The following is a 20,228-nucleotide window of genomic DNA, read 5'->3' as shown; positions in this document are numbered from 1 at the left end:
AAGCCATTTCTTTATCATGGTCTCTAGCATACAAAACCCACTTGTCAAGCTTAATGCATATACACATATTAAACCCCTGGTATGTAAGATCCTCTAATTTGGAATTTTATTCATTCAACTAAAGGCTTAGCTAAAAGTTTCTCTTTAAATGATCAACAAAAAGAGTTTGTATGTTCAGGAGAATGTTAAGATACTTAAATGAAATAAAGAAACACTCTAAGCAAAAATGACACGCTAAGTATGGCTCATTTCTTAAAGTATAAAAATATCAGATATAATATTACCTGACAGCCAATAAGTAGTCAATAGAAAGTCAAGCCTAAATCTTAAATAAGTTCCCGAATGCCTTCTAGAAGGCGATAATATAATGCTGATGTCCTTCTTTTCTCAATTAGTATAGATTACCGCAACATTCCTGTATAAATGGACACAGTTAACCAGGAAGGATCACAGGCGCGTTCCTAAACCACCATAGCACCGCTCATGTTTCTCTGCCAGACTAAGAAGTTTCAGATAAAAGAATATGATTTTTATCTTATAATCAATTCGTCAAATGAGCCTGAAACTTTATGACTGCATTTCCAAGCTGTTAATTTCTGCGTCTTAAAAGATGCCCGGATGTAGCTTTAAATTCAACTTTTCTTGTCTTACACGTTGAAGGTTAATTTAACAAGCTTGTGATGAACACTAGCAATCCAATGCCCAGTGATCACCGATGAAATGTATAGGAATCGATGGATGGCACAGCAGAATTAAAGTGATTTTTAAAAAATACCCGAGGCACTCAGGAGAAGTGGAATTTAATATCTACCAATTCCACATGGAAATTAAATGTATCCTGAAATCAGCCTCTCCAAATCAAATTCAAAGGAAAACATAATAACTATTCAACACAATTCATCATCAGGTTTGTTGTTATTTTTTTTAATGTTGTATGGCCACTATTAAACTATTTGAAATGTTGACCTCAAAACCCAGGATTCCTATGTGGGTTAAGAAAAATAAATGGAAATCCTCCCAAAGAGACTGGAAGCCTGGATGCAGCCACGGGCTCAACCTTTGATCAGAGCCACATGCTGCAACATCCAGTTATTGTTCTCAGACGTGACCTTTACTCTCACTTTATTCTGGTGGCTTTCCAAAGAGGGACAGGTGGTTTTAGGGCATTTTCTTGGGTTACAAATCAAATAATATTTCATGGTTTTCACCTTTAATGGGCTAAGCAGAAGGCATTTGACAAAAGTCATTATAGAGGTTTGGAGAAATAATTTATACTCTAGGGCATTCTTAAATCAGTAACTTGGCAATATGAGATTCAAAAAAAAAAATCTCACTGCTCCTTCCAATGTTGCATTGCAAAAGCTGCATTGTGTGTGTGTGTCTTGCTCCTAGGGGGGACTCCATGTTCACAAACTAATGAATAGATTACATTGGTCCTTACAAGTTGAGTTTTCATTGGTGACAGCTGTGCCATATGGTAGGCAATGAAGTAAGGGGCTGCTTTCTAATACATGGCATTCTTGCCAGCGAAGGAAATGAATGCCCTAGAGGCAAGCTTTTGTTTTTACAAAATTAACAAATTCCATGCCTCAATATGAAATTCAGAACTTGGCATTGGCCAGAAAGGAACAAAGTAACCCTAGATTTCATGCATTGAGGATGGCAAAAGTCAAAGCCAATAGAAAATACTTTCCTCTTGGATTGACTGCAATGATAAAATCTCAATATATATGATAAATATGACCATCAAGGGGTTCCTGAATCGTGAGAAAATATATCTTGGGGAGCAATCAAGGCAAGTTTCCATTGACTCATCCCACTAAGCATTCTCATATTTACACAGTTGACATTCTAACTACACTTGATTAAGGAGGTTGGGGAGTACAGATAAAGGCTCATTCTGAGAATTCATATTGGTGAGCAGGCTGTTAAATGTTTAACATTTAGGGGTAAATATAGTATAATTTCACAGGGGGAGAACATGCAGGCACCTGTGTGGTACCCACAAGAGGGGATTCAGGACACAATCTGACACAGTTGGTTAGGGAAGTTGGCTACAGAATCATTTGGAGTGGAAACCCTCCAATGGTTCTTGGCATCCCTGTCTCCTGTTCTAGGAACATAAAACACTACTATTTTCAGCATCCAACTGGACGTTCCTATTTTGGGGACCACTGTTTCTCAAGTCCAACAAGCACTAAATAGATGGAAGAAATCCATGTCTGCCATATCTTGAGCTAGCTTTTCTATTGGCTGACAGCACCATCCTTCTTTCACATGTTTATCTTAGATCTGATGTGTTTCTTTCTTTACCCTCTACATTTAGTTGCCTATATTTAGACATGAAGTCCTATAAATTTTACTTTCACCTCTATCATTAGTGCTGTCTTCTTTTCTCCTTCCATGCCACACTTAGGTGACAGTCTCACTACCAGTGGTCTTATCCATCCTTTATTTGGATGCCAGATTATTGTTTAGATCCTGCCATTCCTTGGATAAAAATGCCCTGTGACTTGTCGTTGCCTACAAGACAAAAGAAAGTCAAGTATTTGGCCTGAATTTCAAAGCTTCAACAATCCAGTCCTGACCAATCCTACCTTCCAGTACACACCAGCAAGCATGTCTATTTCAGCTCGCCTGGTTTCCTCACAAGCACTTAAGCACATCATGCTTATTCTTACCTTTGCACCACTGTTTTTCCATCTTAGTGTCACCAAGTGCTTATTCACCTGAGCAAGAGCAAGGCCCCTCTCTACTGGGATGGATTCTGCCTCGCGGCAGCTAAGGCAAACCCAGAAACAGGCATAAGAAGAAGCTTTCGTGATGAGGTGCACTTTCTCTAATCTTTGTCCCTTCAATTATTCCTGATTAACTATCCTCTTACCATTTTTCCTTTGGTTTTCAGCCTGCCCTTGTTACCTCTTTTGTATGAATGATTCTAGTACCCTGATCTTCCACTGTCTCCTTGCCTACTCTGTTGCTTTCTGTTCCCTACTTTCTATTTTCTGCTCATACCTTCATAGGTTATTCACCTGAACAGAAACCCACATGGCTTCTCCTTCAGTGCTACCTTTGTGGATATGTCTTATCCTTCAGATGTATGTATATACATTATCCAGTTTAATCCTCACAAAGCTAAGAGGTGGGTTCTATTATCTTCAGTTTATTGATAAGAAAACACCTGAGATTTATGAAGGTTAAATAATGTTCGCCAAGTCACACACAATAATATATGGTGGAGTCAGGATTCAAACTCATGCAGTGATTCAAGGACTATTGCTTGCGACTATGTGGTCTTCACTTAACCAAACTCCCACTTTGAAAGCACACTTTTCATCTCTTTGGAAAATTATAATTTCTCAGGATTGGGTAGTACAATTTTTATTTCTTTTGTGTCCACCATATGCCCAGTCTTGATCTAAGCACAAAAAAGGCATCTAATAAACACCTTTTTGAAGAGAACTGGACATATTCAGATGCTGAGCCACATGATGGAAATTATAGGTGTTTTAATGGTCTAAACCTGCACTGTCCAATAGAGTAAGCACTAACCACTTAAGAGCGATTCAAATAAATTAAAATAATGAAACGAGAAATTTAGTTCCTCAGACATATTAGTCACATTTTAAGTGCTCAAAAGCTACATGTGACTAAATTTAAATTAATCAAAATAAAATAAAAATTCAGTTGATCAGTCTCATTAGACATATTTAAAGTACTCAATAGCTACATGTGGCGAGTGATCTTATGCTGGACTACTCAGACCTAGACTATTTCCATTGATGCAAAAAATTCTATTGGACAGTGCCGGCAAGAGTAAATACTCAATTTCTCCCAATATACCCATCAATCCATATAGCCAGAGACTAAGAGTTACTTCCTAAACATTTAGTAAAACCTGGGCTCTGAAGCCAAGTCCTGTCATTGCATGTTGTATGACCTTGGACAGGTCACTTATCTGTACAATGGAAATCATAATATTGACCACTTAATAGGGTTGTGGTAAGGATGAAAAGTGTAAAAAGATTACAATATTGCCCGATAGAAAGTAAATGTCCAATACATGTTAGCTATTGTTGTACGCATGTCATGTTCTCCAGATGGCACCCAGCACCAACCAAAAAGGGGAATAAGGTTTCTTACAACTCTCTCATAGGTTTAGAATTTGGATACTATAACTGCAGGTAAATAGCAAGACACACTTGAACATTCATTCTCTCATGGACAACCTTGAGGAGTATAGATTTGGATCTTCAACCAATAAATGGTAGTTTTAGGCATATATTAAATCAGGTCACCATGAACTTGCCAAATATTTTACATTGAGACACAGCAATTCAACAGAAAATACGACAAGGCTGATGAATGAAGGGATGTATGTATATATATTTCACTTTGTGGAGTTACCTTCTAGAAGTCAGCTCCTAGCATGATCCACGCCTTCAAAGTGCACTGTGTATTGGTATTTGTAGAATTATTCCTGCCTAACACTCTTAGGACTATCGGTGATTTCGGTTTTCCCATCTGGTTGGGTGTTACACATAGATTTTGGACTACGGAATACATTGCTATGACTATGTTAACACAAAAGAATTTGGAGCACTAAACTATGTTAAAGATAAAGAACTAATCTAAAAAAAGTCTAAGACGTTGAATTTAGAAAATCAGGAGACCAATCCGTAAGTAATAAGATCAAGGGCTCCAAACTGCCCTCACTAGCTGATTGTCATGGATTCTGAGAATACTCTCCTTCTTGAAGTCAACAAACTCTTTTACATAAGAATGGTTCTGCTTCCTCTGGGAGACCTGACTTTTTCAAGCTGGTATGAAGCTACGGGAGATAGATGTAGGGCCGAGGTAAGACAGGAGTCACTTTCTGATTCAGTCAATCTCAAAACCACATCAGCTCTGGCAACCGAAGAGTACTTCCAAAACTCTCTCACATCTACTAGCTTATTTATTCCATCTGATATTATTTTTAGGCCTCTCATTAAATCAGTTAATTTCCTGAGCATTGAGATTTTAGTGATGAATACTGACCTTTTTTTTTTTTTGACATTTAATTATCAGTGTTATCTTTCTAGAAGATCCCTGCACCTTAAAGAATAAAAATGTGATACTTATATCTCTTCTTGGGGTAATGTCATATATTCAATGACTTATCTTGCATTTCTCTTTCTAATTTTCACTTCATCAGAGGTTATAATAAAGGAAATTCTTAATGTAGCAAATTATTTAAATCCATGCAAAGAAAAAAATCGAGGACATATCTTTTTTTTATGTGGGATTTATATATAAGCTGTTATTTGAAGGACAAGGCATATTTCATGCTCTATTTTAATTTAAATTCTCTCCTGGCTATCTTCCCAAACATCTGTAGACACAATATTTTTAAGTGACTTACAAGTTCACAGTTTTCACAGACCATGAAGGTTCTCAAAAGTTTAAATTACTCCCAAGGACATTTATACCCATTTCCCTTTTAGAGTAACCAATGAAAACCTGTTTTTAACCATCAGAATAATTCACAGGCCCATCTCTTCTAATCTGGCTTCTCCCCTGGTTCCTTGGAGGTTGCTCATAATAAACAATCCACAAAGAAAAGAAGATGAAAAGAATAAGATTCAAAAAGACTTTTTTATAAGTGTTAAAGAAACAGCCTGAGGAAAATCAAAACTAATTTCAAAAGTGACTCAAACATTAAGACATGATCAGCCGTTCTACTCTTGAGATAATCATGAATTAAAGGAACTTTTAGAGCAATTGGAGGATCTATTGATACTTCTACCTAATATACTTCTATTTAAGATTTAATTATATCTATGTTAATGTAAATGTTATGTTTTTGAGAAATGAAGTCCAAGTACCCTCATTTAACACTACTGTTATTAAGATGTTTTAATAAAGTACAGCAACATTATACTAGGATTTATTATTTGGGTTAAAATAAAGATTTTCACCTTAGCTACTAATTAGGACTTTTAGAGTGATCTAAATACTTCAGGAGGTAACTTCCCCCATCCCTTTATTCTATTAAATAGGTCACCACATGAAGGACTTTTAGGTTGCAGTGGCCTTGGGACTTGTTATAAGTTTGATATTTGTAAACAGTCATGTGTTTTAGTGTTTTCTTTAACAATCCACTAACTTCACCCTATTTATATTTCTTATTTTCTAGTTTCTACAGCACAACGCTTTCTTCTACCTCATGTTTCTCTTATCTCCTGAAATCAGAATTGCTAAGCATGTCACCGGGCTAATGGTAGTATTTGATTTTTGCCTGGGCTTCTGGGATCTATTTAACTTGGAATCTGTTGAATTCCATTCTAAAGAATCATCAAATATTTTCTCTTGGCATGCCAAAAGCCAGACATCTTGTGTTATAGCTTGAACTTGAAAACATGACGGTGAAAACTATCATGTTACTAAAATCAGATGTTGATTATTAAACACAAGTACTTTTTGATATAATTATCAAATTAAACCATTTATCTATAGGAAACCCTGAAATTGAAGTGTAAATTAAAAGCAAAAGGTAAAATCCCCAATACAAAGGCAACTCTCTAGCCACTCTGAATAATTCTGATATGCTCTGCTTTCTCCTGGTAAACGAAATCCTTCTGTGGCTGGTTCTCATAGAAATTGGAGAGCATGATAAGGCAGGAGAGGTATTTCAGTGAAATTCCCATTATAAATGGAACATTTTATATCCTAAAGAATTTTATACTTGTAAAAATAGGTATGCCATGTTACGGACCATTGGTTGGTGTCATATTATATTGCGCCATGGATTCCAACTTGAAACTCTAATTTAGAATATCATTTATAGTCATCAGTAAGTAGAAAATGGAATAACTATAATTATAAATTGTATAGAAGTTGAGTATGTGGGAACTGGAAGAGATGGATTGAACAGGAGTTGGCAGGGATCAAGGAAACACATACTACATACCTTAGAAGGACTGCTTGTCTATTACACCAAGTAATTTTAGGTTTGATGTGCTTTGCCTGCTTTGATCCATGGGAAAATCTGCTTGATTCAGAATAGAAATTCAAGTCCCATGAATCCCTTGAGTTGCTGATCAGTATTAGTAAGTGTTCAGAGGTCAGGAAATGCCTCCCTCTGTGTTTGCTGAATCGCCCCATACATTATACCACCCTTAAGACATTAACCCTATTGTGCCACAGAGAAATATTTTCACGTATGCAGGGTTCAGAAGTAAACCACTTTCTAAACGTAGGAAATTGATAACAAATGCTGCTCGTGAAAGGCTGCTGGGTACCAGCCAACTGTTTTCTTTCTTTTTTATTTTTCTCAGTGAGTAGTTAGCACTGCTTATGCATTCTGCCACCATTACAGAGAGAACACAGCATATGATAAATGTCCATGAGAAATGAGGAATATTGAATCAATGACTATAAAAGGAAGGCAGAGGTTTGAGAGGGGTTAGATTTCAACTGATAGAAAATAAAGTGTTTCTGTTTTCTTTTTTAAAAATCTTTCTTGGTGCTTCTAGGAATGCACAAGGGCAAAAGTAAGTTCTATAGCTAACAGTGAGATCAGAGTCTACCATAATTGCTTTGGCTATTGTTCCTCAATTTAAGAGTTGAGTTTCTGGCCTGTATTATTGAATAGGCTCTTGTCTTCTATATACAAAGTAGAGATGAAGGAGCCTTGAGAGCTTGCTGCTAGCTACAGTTCTTGAAATAATTTTCTATGTTTAGGGTCTAGAGGTTTTTGAAACATGGCATTTCAGGATATATCAGCCACAGTCATATCACATTTACTATGGAATTCTTTATAACTAAAACATGTATCAGATTTATAGGATTTCATGCTTAAGAAAGTCTTTGAAAGAGGAGTACCTTATACAAATGCTTGAACTAGCTCCTTGTGTTTATTTTGTATCCTTCTGAAATGCAACATCTCACAGTCCTGCACATTTTATAAAGAGAGAACCCAAGTTTATTTATAAGAAACGATACCCGTTTATCTAGCAACATTTCCCCTGGATAGAAAGTTGTGAATACACTAAATACCTTGAGGATAAAACAACTCTTACAGGTCCTAAGAAAGTCATCCGTGCCCCCAAATAGCCATTTATAATATGACACTAGTCCTTTGACTGACCTAACACAGCTTCCTTGCGGCTGGCTCTAATTTACAACTTGATAGCAGCTGTCACAATGAAAGAACCAGGCTCATTATCTGATTTGTTTCTGCCATCCATGCACTCATAGAGTCCATTAACAACAGGGACATGCACTTTTTAAATGACTGAATTAGTCATACTTCCATTAAAAGAGTAGACTTACAAAGTAAAACAGAACAGCCTCTTACTGCATTTCTGTCCATTCCTCTGCCTACTTGCTTCCATTTATTCCATTCAAAGAACATATATTGAGCTCTGTTCTCAGCAGGCAGGGCCTTATCTTCTCTACTCCAATGCTTACACCAGAGCAAGATCCATGCTAGACACTCAGCAAACATGTGCTGTATTTATGAATAAACGAGAGGATGAATGAACAGTACCCACTGCATTGTCTCTTGGCCTGGCACAGATGTGGTACCTACATTGGGTTTTCTGTTTGTGTTCTCATGCCAGTTTTCTGTCTTGAGACTTTAGTAATTGGTTGGTTTGAAAGGAGGAAGAAAGCCCAGAAAGTTTGATATCACTGGTTTGTCTGATCTACGAGTGCTCAAGGCCTAAAGGCTTAAATTAAAAATACAAGCTGCTCTTCTGTCTCTCCCTCATTAGAGGGTACCAATAGACCAGGGAACTCAACCTTTTCTGGACAAAAATGGACACACATTTCCCAAATCTTATCATTTCAAGTCAGTTGCAGTGGTGGTGGTGAGAGTTGATCATAAAACGTGTCAAAAATAAACCAAGTATTTAAGAACAACTGATAGATCGCGCTAGACCTATTGAAACTGTCATGGGGACTTGCTAATACTTGGGGCCTATAATGTCACAATTATATATATTATGGCTGCTCAACATCAACTATGTATGACAATGATAATTCAGTACTTATTCAATAGAATAAGTATTTTATTCTATACTTAGCAAGGTAGGGCTTCCCTGACCCCCTGGATGAGGTTAACTTCCCCTGCTGAGGAGACACTTAGCATCCTGTGCTTCTATTTTCATAACACTTTATCACAGTTGATTATAATTAATTTAACTACATCAAATTCCCTAAGGGCAAAAAAATGTATGTGTCTAGCTTACTCAATATAATGAGTTGAATTAGTATGTTAAGAGTATAAGCGTCTCACTAACTGGGATAACCTAAAAACTTAAGCGCCCATGTTGGGAAAAAACACGTTAAAGTCTCACTTTTACATGGAACTATAGAGATCATTTTGCCTTTTACTTACAGTAATAAGTATCCTACAGCATTTCAGTAATAAAATATATTACAGAACAACACAGAATACATCTTTAGTCTCACCAACATTTGCTTCCTCATACACAAAAACCATTTTTTTTTTCTTTCTAATTCTCAGTCCATTCTATTCTCTAGTCATAGAAGGTACCAGATGTTTGGAGGAGGCTTTCCCACATATCCTAGATTTTTAAGTAGAAGCAAGATTTATTATAGCCATATAAATGTAACTTCAGCCTTAACTTTTGTGCTCACAAGCTAGGTGTAATCTGCAACGTGGTCCCTTGTCCAATGGAACAATTCTTATCTGTGGAATGCTGGTATCAATGCCAAACACTCAAAAGAACCACAGGACATGACCGAAACGACTGCATTCTGCCCACAAACCGTTTTCCCTCTAGGAAATTTTAATTTAGGTAAACACTTTTCAAGAAAACCCTTCTGCATTTAGGCAACATTCAAAAGCCAGGCTGGAATAAGCTGAGTGTGAATATACAGCAACACCTGGGGTAAGTGCCTGAAAGAGACTGTCAATGCCTCAAATCACATTTTTCTCCGACCGTGTAGTTTCAGAGAGAGAACCTGCTAAAAGCCACTCTCGCGACCCTTCTGCCCCTGCGAGTTCAGGGGTTTGGATCCAGCAAGTGGGAGGTACAGGTTGAAGCCGAGCTGGGCTTTGTACTGGGGAATCCCACACGCTCCTAGGCAGTCGGGGAAAGCTCCCAACAGAGGTGAACCCAGGCTTTCAAGTACTCTACAACGGGGCTAGCAGCATCTTCAAAGCTGCCAGGAAATTAAAAAAAAAAAAAAGACTCTACGTAAAAAGGAAAGAGTTCTTCTTTTTTCTTATGATAGTTAATTAATAAGAATCTTTTGATCAGGGTCTCTGTGTTTTAACAGAGTTAAAGTTCCTAAAGGACTATGAAAATATATCCCAAGTAGAACTCCTGATTTGTTTTTTCGCCTAGGATTAAAAAAACCAAAAAAAGAAAAAAAAAAACAAAACTACAGGACCTCAGAACTGAATGGAATACCACCGGGGTTTTTACTTGAACACTTAAAACATTTCATTTTATCAGTGGAGTGCCTTTCTTTTGACATGATGCAGACACCAACTGAATTCTAAATCGTTACAAATCACTTTCAATTAATTCATAATTAAAGATTATGAGAATGTGCCACCAGTTCGATCTTTGTTTTTATTGATGGTTGCTTGCATGTCACTGTTAACATTTTAGATGACCATGTATTAAAAATGTATAAACTAGAACATTAACGTAGCAGATAGAGACAGCACGTGCAATTGACAGCAGTAGGAGTCAAGGGTTTGATGACAAGATGCTGGGAGCCCAAGAGTGATGGGATGCAGGTGCTAATCAGAGAGAGGGCTATTATATATAATTTTTGTTGAATTACTGATTTGCTCACTGATCTTTTGCTGATGCATTCATGAACGCTGTCATCTTGGATGTATCTGTGTAGGAAATGGACTTGGCACATTTGACTAATTCATGTAATAAATTCGTGAACTAACACTTCACATCCGGACAAGTATTAGTAAGAACATATTTTGCCCTATAAGTCTAGGTGGGTGGTCAATTCTCAATGCCATGGCAAAACCCAAAGAAAGAAAATTGGAAGAATTTTCTTAGAGATCTCTAGGACTAATAAAAAATGAGATAGGGGAGCAAGAGGTATGAAATATATTAAGATGGTAGGATTAACCACGAGGTTCCCTTCTAACATATGGTACAACATCAGGTACTTCAACATAGGCTGGGTTCAGATTTCAGTTTTTTAAATGAAATGATTTTCCAGACATTCAATTTCACATCAAACTGGCATCTAGGAAACCCAGTTGATTGAAGTATAAGGATTTGTTTCACGTCAAATACCCCGCCAGGACGGAGAAAAAAAGCCAATTAAGAAGTCACTGTTGCTCTTACAAGTTAAAAAGCCCATATTCTCATTTTTAATCATGTCCTGCTCTACTTAACAAAATCCACATGCCTACTTTCATCAATAAATTGCAAGCTGACCAAAACAGTTTAACTGTGTTATGAATTATGGCAGTTTCAACCAAACCATATGAATAATCTTTATGATTCAAGAGTGATGAGGCTATGAGGTTTTATCTGTTTTTCTAAATAGGTAAATCTTTTTAGACTTCTTGATGAGAGTACTTTTTTGGGTAACCTTAAGTTTTTTTTAATTTATAGTTTGCACTTAATTTACAGATTTGTTTTAATTTTACCACTCTCAATGATTTATAAAGTTGTTTTAGTTTAGGCTTTATATATGCAAGTGACAATATGATTATACCAATATAATACATTTGAATTACTTTTTCCTTTTGAATTGAGTAGGCTAATGAAGGATGAGAGTATTTTTTAATTAGCCTTATTTAGGTAGCGTCTTTGCCAAAATTCATCTAAATTTATATATTAGAAGATCAAGCTTACATTTTTAAAAAAATTCATACTCCTCTCCAAAATCTTAGCAAAGAACAAAAATCTTAGAAAAGAATCATATCATTTTGGGGTTAGAAAGGTACCTTAATGATTAACTTCTAAAATACTCCCTCATTTCTCAAATGAGGTAACCCAAGATCATACAAAAGGATTTTGTCCTCCCACTGAAGGGAGACAGAAGAATACATCAATTTATTCTCTCTGCAATGATTTTGTTGGATGACTTCCATTTGGATCTACCCACTCTAAAATCTTTTTTCTAAAACTTCAAAACAGTTTTCTCTGGGCTTCCTAAGCATAATAGTGTGTCAGGTAATGGCTTTTGACGCCAAGGCTGAATGCGCATTTTTGCACGGTGGGCTAAGGTTTCTTTGCATTCTGATGCATCTTTTTCCTTTCCTACCCAAATCAGATGTCAGAAGACTTTACTCAAGCCTTCTGGTTTAGAGGTTCGCATAAACGACTTAGTCCCTCTGCGGCTGACGAGTGCCACTGTTACTGACACCACTCTGCTTGTCACTATGCAATCCCAGTAAAAGCAATTGAAAGTACTTTTATTTGAAGGCCATTTGACAGAGGGGGAGAAAACACATTTACTCTTTCAAGGTCTGTGTATTTTCCTGGGAGAAGCCTGCCTATGAAATTTGTCCTTTTATCCTTGGATAGCTATTTGGGAAATACCTTTTGGCAGTGCAGACTCATGAGTGGTTTCTGCCACTCCAGACCACAGTGGTGATTCACAGAACTTCCCTGTATCTCCCCACCTCCCTCCTTCCTCCCTTCTAAAGACAGGAAGGCTGTTTCATGCTGCTGTGCTGAAAACATTCTTCTCTAGAGACTGAGGAAGAAAATCTGCATATTTTAGCAAAAATGTTGAGTTATTTTCATCATAGATGTTTAAGGAAGGAATTGTTTACTAATATCTGTGACTATGTTGAGATACTACAAATAAGAAAGAGACAGTACTGTGGGCTTTTTCTTAAAACGAGATTCTTTTCTAACGTGTCCCTCACTCACAGGAGCTCCCAGAAATTCAACAAGATTACTTTTATCTTCATCAGAGAGATCAGCTAATTCAGTAGAGCTGGCTCGTACAATCTTTAACAGGACTGTCCTTCACAATAGAACAGGAAGTCTTATTTTTCAGGTTTACAAAAAATAAAGAAAAATGCAATATAATATTTATAATTTGCTAAACGCTGTGTGTGTGTGTGTGTGTGTGCGCACGCGCCCGTGTTTGTTTTAATCCTCCTGGTCTCTACAAGTCATCACCAGTTTGGACCTGCCCATCAGGTACCACGAACACCTGCTGTTGCCACACCCCTGTCCTTGGATCCGCTGAGCCGCTCCTTACCTATAAACAGATTCCACTCGGTGTCGAGATCAGCCTGATTTGCCAGGCAGCCCTTCATGACATTGAGGCAGTAGTTGTTGCATGGTCTCACCGTGGGGAGTCCCCGACAGTAAGGGCAGTACAGCATCTTCATGAGCGCACGGATGCAGCCTGGGGTCGGGCTCACCTGGAGATTGATTGACAAGAAAAAGAAAATCAAAAATAAGAAGGATGGAAGGAGACAAAAAGAAGTGACTCATTTCCTCCTTGAAAAAAAAAAAGGTGAAATGGCTCTGAAAAACCTCCAGCAGTAGGGCAGCGGGCTAAAGGAACCATCAGAATCTTAACACACTGTAGTACTTGATCTTAAAGTCAGTCAGTTCATTGTCAATACTTCCGTTTGGCATAGTAATAATCATTTTTCTTGAATTGTCCTTGTCAACATTATGATATCTATGTCATTGCAATTTAGCCCTAAAACCTAGACACTGTCTCAATGAAATAGAACATGCAATGAGATAATGCATGTGAAAGCAATTTCCAAAGTTAAAAGCCCCATAAAAATGAAGGTATTATTAAAGTTTAATGTGAAACTTTTAGAAAATTTTCCTACTGGTTATTTGACCCTGTTTCTAAAGGAGGTTTGCAGAAACACTTCCTTTGTACATAACTTTTTAAAAAGGATCAATATCAACTTGTCTGGGATTTCTGAGATCCAGGCCTGCTTAGAAGCAATGGAACTGTCAAGGCACCCTCTTCAGGCATCTGAAGCTTTGCAGTTCTGGGAACTTTGGAAGATGGATCCAATGTTGAATGTGAAGAGAAATGCTTGCAGTAATTCAGAGGAGCTACTAATCAACCGATAATCAAGTGCTATTTACCTTGAATACGATAAGCAGTGAATACTCCTAGGTTAATCAATTCTAAACCAATCAGGTCTTTTTTAGACTCATTGAAAATTCCAATTTGACTTTAAGAGGAAAGAATATTTAAAATGGTGTGGACCAAAACCAGAAAAATACAGAAAGCTCTTTTTCATGACTCGATATGAACATTAGTGAGGTATTTTTTTGGTTGGTTCCATATAATGTTGATCTTTAAGTTAAGCAGCTACATGTTTCTGTTCTTGTGCTCTCCATCTGAAGACAAGCCTAACTTGTATCACTTGGATCTCCTGGAGAGTTAGAGTCTTATCGGACAGACCTGGGCCCCCAGGTGACAATATATGCCCAGAACATTCAGATACTGACAAAGCATAACCCCAATGTAAAGGTGGGGCAGGAAAAGGTATTTCCATACGAATGGATACTTTCCACTACCATAGTTAATCTCCAGCATTTTATCCTTTACCTAGAAACCACATTTGAGGTTTCTAATGCAAGGCTTTGGTTTCTGTAACATTTTCTTAATTGCTGTATACTGTAAAAAATTAATGAACGAAACCCTCAATTAAATAGAGTTGGGAGACCAGAAGGGGGAGCTCTTAAGCCCTGCAAGGAGAGCAGAGCCCAATGGCAAGAAGAAAGACTCCTCTTCTTTCCTGGCAAGGACTCAGCCAATGAAGAGCCATGGACTCTTTATCACAGCCCTCCCAACTTTCTTTTCCCTCTAAAAAAGTGCTCTCTTTCCTTTGCTAAATTGCAATTCTCTGCTGATCCTGAATAAACCATCTTTGCTGGAGAAATATTTGGCAGTCTATTTGTTTGAGGTCAAGAATACTGACAAAGTCCCTAGTTTATTATTTCAGGAAATGAAGCTATCTATCAATCTATCTGTCTATCAGTCTATCTGGGCACCAAAATCTCTGGCTGTCCTTTTGATGTTTTTCTTTTTTTGCATTTTCTTTCCAAAATTTTATGAAAATTTTCAAACGTACAGAAAAATTGAAAGATTTTTATAGTGAACACCCATATCTCCACTCCTAGATTCTACATTTAACGTTTTCGTACACTGATTTTTCACACATCTATCTATACTTCTCACCCATCCATTAATCCACCTTATTTGTAATGCATTTCAAAATAACGTATTAACCTTTTGATTTTTATTTTTCCTGGTTATTTAATGTTGGCTTTAATAAAACTGAATTAACCTGATCAACAATAGAAAGTTGGCACATTAAGTAGACCAAATCAGATTAAGTAAAATATAACTAGCCTTTCTTTTTTTTTTAATTAAAAAAAAATCTTATTTATTTATTTTTGCCTGCGTTGGGTCTTCGTTGCTGTGCGTGGGCTTCCTCCAGTTGCATCGAGCAGGGGCTACTCTTCGTTGTGGTGCGCAGGCTTCTCATTGCAGTGGCTTCTCTTTGTTGCAGAGCACGGGCTCTAGGCACGTGGGCTTCAGTGGTTGTGGCACGTGGGCTCAGTAGTTGTGGCTCATGGGCTCTAGAGCACAGGCTCTGTAGCTGTGGCACACGGGATTAGTTGCTCCGCGGCATGTGGGATCTTCCCGGACCAGGGCTCGAACCTGTGTCCCCTGCATTGGCAGGCGGATTCTTAACCACTGTGCCACCAGGGAAGTCCCTAATTAGCCTTTCTTTATAAAACTATTTAGAGAATGTATTAGTATCCACTAATTCTAAGACATATTTTCCAACAACAAAACAAAAACGAAAAAATGAGAACAAAAGAGAGGAGTCTGGTGATTTTTCTTTTGAGCACACATCCGTGCCACCATATCTACTTCTCCGGATAGGATATTTTGTTGAAAATGCCAAATTTTATCCACAATTGGGCAGAATTTTTTTTAAATTTATTTTATCCACAGGTATCCCGCACCTTTCAGAGAACAGAGAGGATGACTCTGTATGTGGAATTCCAAATTCTTATACATTTTATTATTTGGTATGGTTGTAAGTCCTACAAACCATTGTCCTTGGGTTTTGATTTTCACAGCCTTGCAATTCCTCTCCTGACCTTGATGCCTCTCTCCAGAGACCTATCCGATTTTCACCCAAGCTGGCCACGCTGTTTCTTCCTTTGACTCTGTTGGAGTTTTGGTTTTCTCACCATTGGTATTACATGGTGCTTTGCTTCTTCTCACTAAACGTATAAAACCTAGGGTATCTGTCAATATTGGGGATGCAGATTTGAGATCTCTTGGATAGTGTGGACTCTTTTATCATCATTATAGCCTGTACCACTCTGCATAACACGCATGTCATTATAGGGTATTATGATATATAGGTACTCAATAAATGCTTTTTCAGTTGAACTCTCTAGTGTGTTTTTTGATTCCTTGGTCACGTTGATATCCAAAGAAAAAAGGAACAAGATAGGTTTATACATCTTAGCATTCAATTGTTGCTTTTTAATTCTGTTTTCAAAGGTTATTGATTGCACTAATTCCAAAGCTTTGCTCTGTGTGTGTGGGGGTGTGTGTGTTGGAACTAGTACAATTTTCTCAGTCTGATGTTTCAGAAGAGTCTCCAACTCAGGGTAGCAACAAATAGCGAAAATTGAACAGCCTTAATAACCTAAAAGAACAATGTTGTTCAAGTTAAATATGGCTCTCTCAGTACTTTGGGAAATGATATCCTTCTTGGTCAAATAAAGGGCATTTGAAGAAGAAGAAAACCGAGAGTGGAGGAGCAAAGTTTAAGCTTTTATGTTCACAGACCATACATTTTGATACAACTGTATGCTTGAATTGAAATAAAAAATCACCACTTCAAACTGAAGACTTTTAGAAGTAAGCCTCTGAAAAGATGGTTGTTTTAAATGCCAATTGTATGAAGGGCTGTTTCTATTTTAAAATGTTTAATAGTGTTTAATAATTGTGCTACAGCTACTCTTAAAAAATCTTTTAATATTGAAATCAATATAGACTCATAAGAAGCTGCAAAACCAGTGGAGTCCTGGGTACCCTTCACTCACCTTCCCTCAATGGCAACATCTCATATAGCTGTAGGACAATATCAAAATGAGGAAATTAAGGTTGATACATTGCTGCTAATGAGTTTACAGACCTATTCAGTTTTCATGATTTTTTCAACCTACATTCATTTGTGTGTGTGTGTGTGTGTGTGTGTGTGTGTAGACACTTCTATGCAATTTAATCCTATGTATAGATTTGTGTAACCACACCACAATCGACTTACAGAACTTTTCCATCACCACAGAAGAACTCTCTTGTGTTTCCTCCACCCCACCCCTTGTCCCTATCACCAGGCAAACACTAATCTATCTTTCATCTCTATAATTTTATCATTTTAGGAATCATATATTAATACTCTGTATGCGGGTTGGCCAAAAAGTTCGTTCGGGTTTTTCCATACCATCTTACAGAAAAACCCAAATGAACTTTTTGGCCAATCCAATAACATTTTGAGCTTCATTTTTTTTAAACTGAGCATAATACCTTGGAGGTCCATTCAAGTTGTTGCATATATTCACTCCTTTTTATTGCTGAGTAGTATTCCATTGTTTGGACGTACCAAATTTGTTGAACTCTTCACTCACTGAAGGATACCTGGGTTGTTTCCAGTACTTTGCTATTAGGAATAAAGTTGCTATGAGCATTCATGTACAGTTTTTTTGCACAAACATAAGTTTTCATTTATCTGGGATAAATGCCCAAAAGCACAATTGATGGATCAAATGGTTAGTGTGTGTTTAGTTTTATAAGAAACTGCCAAATTATTTTCTAGATCAGTGCAGCGTTCTACATTTCCACCAGCAATATGTGAGAGATCCAGTTTTCCTCACATCCATGCCAGTATTTGGTATTATTACTATTTTTTGTTTTAGTCATTCTAATAGGTGTATTATCTATGTTTAAATTTGTGGTGAGTTTCCTCTGAGTAATTTCCATACTAGGATTTTAATTTCAATAGGCTCTAATAGGCATCAGATACAAAATCATTCACCAGCTGGTCTCTAGAAAATATGCAACATTAAAACAACAACAACAATAATTCTGAAACAATAGATACAACTGTATATTTGGCAAAACCAAAAGAAAGAAAGGAGTTCTAAAAACTCACATTTAAGGACTTCTCTGGTGGTCCAGTGGTTAAGAATCCGCCTTCCAATGCAGGGGACATGGGTTTGATCTCTGGTCAGGGAACTAAGATCCCACATGCCATGGGGCAACTAAGCCTGCGCACTGCAACTAGTGAGCCCACGTGCTCTGGAGCCGGAGCGCTACAACTAGGGAGCCTGTGTGCCACAACTACTGACCCCACATGCTCTGGAGCCTGCATGCCACAACTACTGAGCCCACTCACTCTGGAGCCCGTGTGCCACAACTAGAGAGCCCGTGTGGTGCAACTACTGAGCTCGCGTGCTCTAGAGACCATGCCACAACGAGAGAGAAGCCCACACGCCGCAACTAGAGAAGCCCATGCGCTGCAATGAAAGATCCCACATGCCACAACTAGGACCCGATGCAGCCAAGTAAATAAATAAATAAATATTTTAAACTCATATTTAATATTTAGGATCGAATAAGAGCTCAAACATATAATGCCACAAATTTGTAAATTTTGTGAACTATTAGAAAAAATTTCCTACTGAAGAAAACTGTGCTCATTTAGCAACAATAAAGACTACAATACACCTTCAGAAACCAAATGTTGAGTTTTTTTAGTTGGTAATGTGGAGTTTTGATATTTTTGAAAAATGTAGCTGTAGCTTCCTAGATATTCAAAGTAGACTGGGAAATAAACTTAGGTAAAAGAGTAAATTATAATGTTTATAAAGGTGGGGCCTACTTGGCACAAATAAAACAATGTTTTTAAGTGAAGAAAAAAAAGATGATGACAACATTCTTTTTTGTACTTATTTGTGTTTTCACATAACTTTTACATGTTGTCCTTCACCACTAATAATACTTTGTCAAGAATTTACAATATTAGAGGGAAAAAAGAAAATAGTCAGTGGTTCTTACTCCATTATCCTACTCCGGGAAAGATAGACAGAAGTTTGTGAGTCAACAAACTTTCATATTTCAATATGAAATCTTTGCATCATGGGTTTAGTCCTTCTGTTAACTTCTTTTGATGCTGTTTCTGTATAATGAATGACTTATAGTTGACTAGTTTAGAGGAATAATAATACAACTTGAGGAGCAACAATACAATTTATAACAAGAGTTCCTTGTAAGATTAACTGAAAAATAAATTAAATAACACAAAAATAATTGAGCTCTTAGTTTGTGGTTTTTTTGTTGTTTGTGTTTCTTTTTTAAAAGGTAAAAAAAGCAAGATACATTGAAACATGGCAAGGAATACAAAAAGAGTCCTTAATAAAACTGTATTGGGAGGTAGAACTAAGACTTATCTACCTGGCTAACCATGTGTGTCAGGATGTTATAGCAAGTAATTCTTATGTTTTCTAAATGCGATTTGAGGCATAGCGTATCCTTAGCCATACAATAGCAATTCATTTCAGGTCTTTAATATATTAAGATTTCTGTATCTGGACCAACATTTCATGCTTTGGTGCTCACATTAGCAATTCCTAATAGTAGCCAATGTAAAATAAGATTGTCTCTTCAAGTAGTTTTAAAAAGCAAGAAAACATGTGAAAGTTATAAATCTTTACTTATACACAATGAACATATACCTAGCAAGTGCTTGTTTCTATGGAAATCATATAGCCAAAATAATCTAATAAACATATCTGTCAGAAGACAGATATGTCTCCCAAAGACAAACAAGTTAATGTAAATGACTTATTTAACTAGAATAAATTCAAAATGTGTTTTTGAGCAACAGTAGATGCCATCCTCCACAGTTTCTAATCTGCAGTCATATTAAATGATAAGATGTTTCTACTCATCATCCTAATATATCATGAGATTCTGAAGTGTCTTCTGAAGTCCTCAAGAATGATTAAATTACATTAAAAGTAGTTTTCATGTTAAGTACTTTTTAATTATAATCCTTTAACAATTAGCAACCTATAAATTGGCTTTGTAGTAAGTTCATGAGAACGTAAATTTGTTTCTTCTTTATTCACTCATGCAACTTTCATTAATCCAACATTTATGGGGAGGAATAAAGAGACCTTCTACCAGTATTGGGA

At 36.9% G+C, this 20,228-nt stretch overlaps 1 protein-coding gene across 2 annotated transcripts in view; it reads right to left on the bottom strand.

The window, feature by feature from the left end:
- GPC6 (glypican 6) overlaps positions 1 to 20,228 on the bottom strand; it is a 1,058,679-nt gene that overhangs the window by 323,739 nt on the left and 714,712 nt on the right. For both annotated transcript variants that reach the window (XM_036832071.1, XM_036832072.1), the window contains exon 4: positions 13,219 to 13,384. In XM_036832071.1, coding sequence (XP_036687966.1) covers positions 13,219 to 13,384 — 166 coding nt within the window. The remainder of the gene's footprint in view (positions 1 to 13,218; positions 13,385 to 20,228) is intronic.

Source organism: Balaenoptera musculus, chromosome 18 (assembly GCF_009873245.2).
Source record: "Balaenoptera musculus isolate JJ_BM4_2016_0621 chromosome 18, mBalMus1.pri.v3, whole genome shotgun sequence".
In the NCBI taxonomy this organism is placed as follows: Eukaryota; Metazoa; Chordata; class Mammalia; order Artiodactyla; family Balaenopteridae; genus Balaenoptera; species Balaenoptera musculus.
The sequence above is the reverse complement of the archived record's forward strand: the minus strand, read 5'-3'. Positions and strand labels throughout refer to the sequence as shown.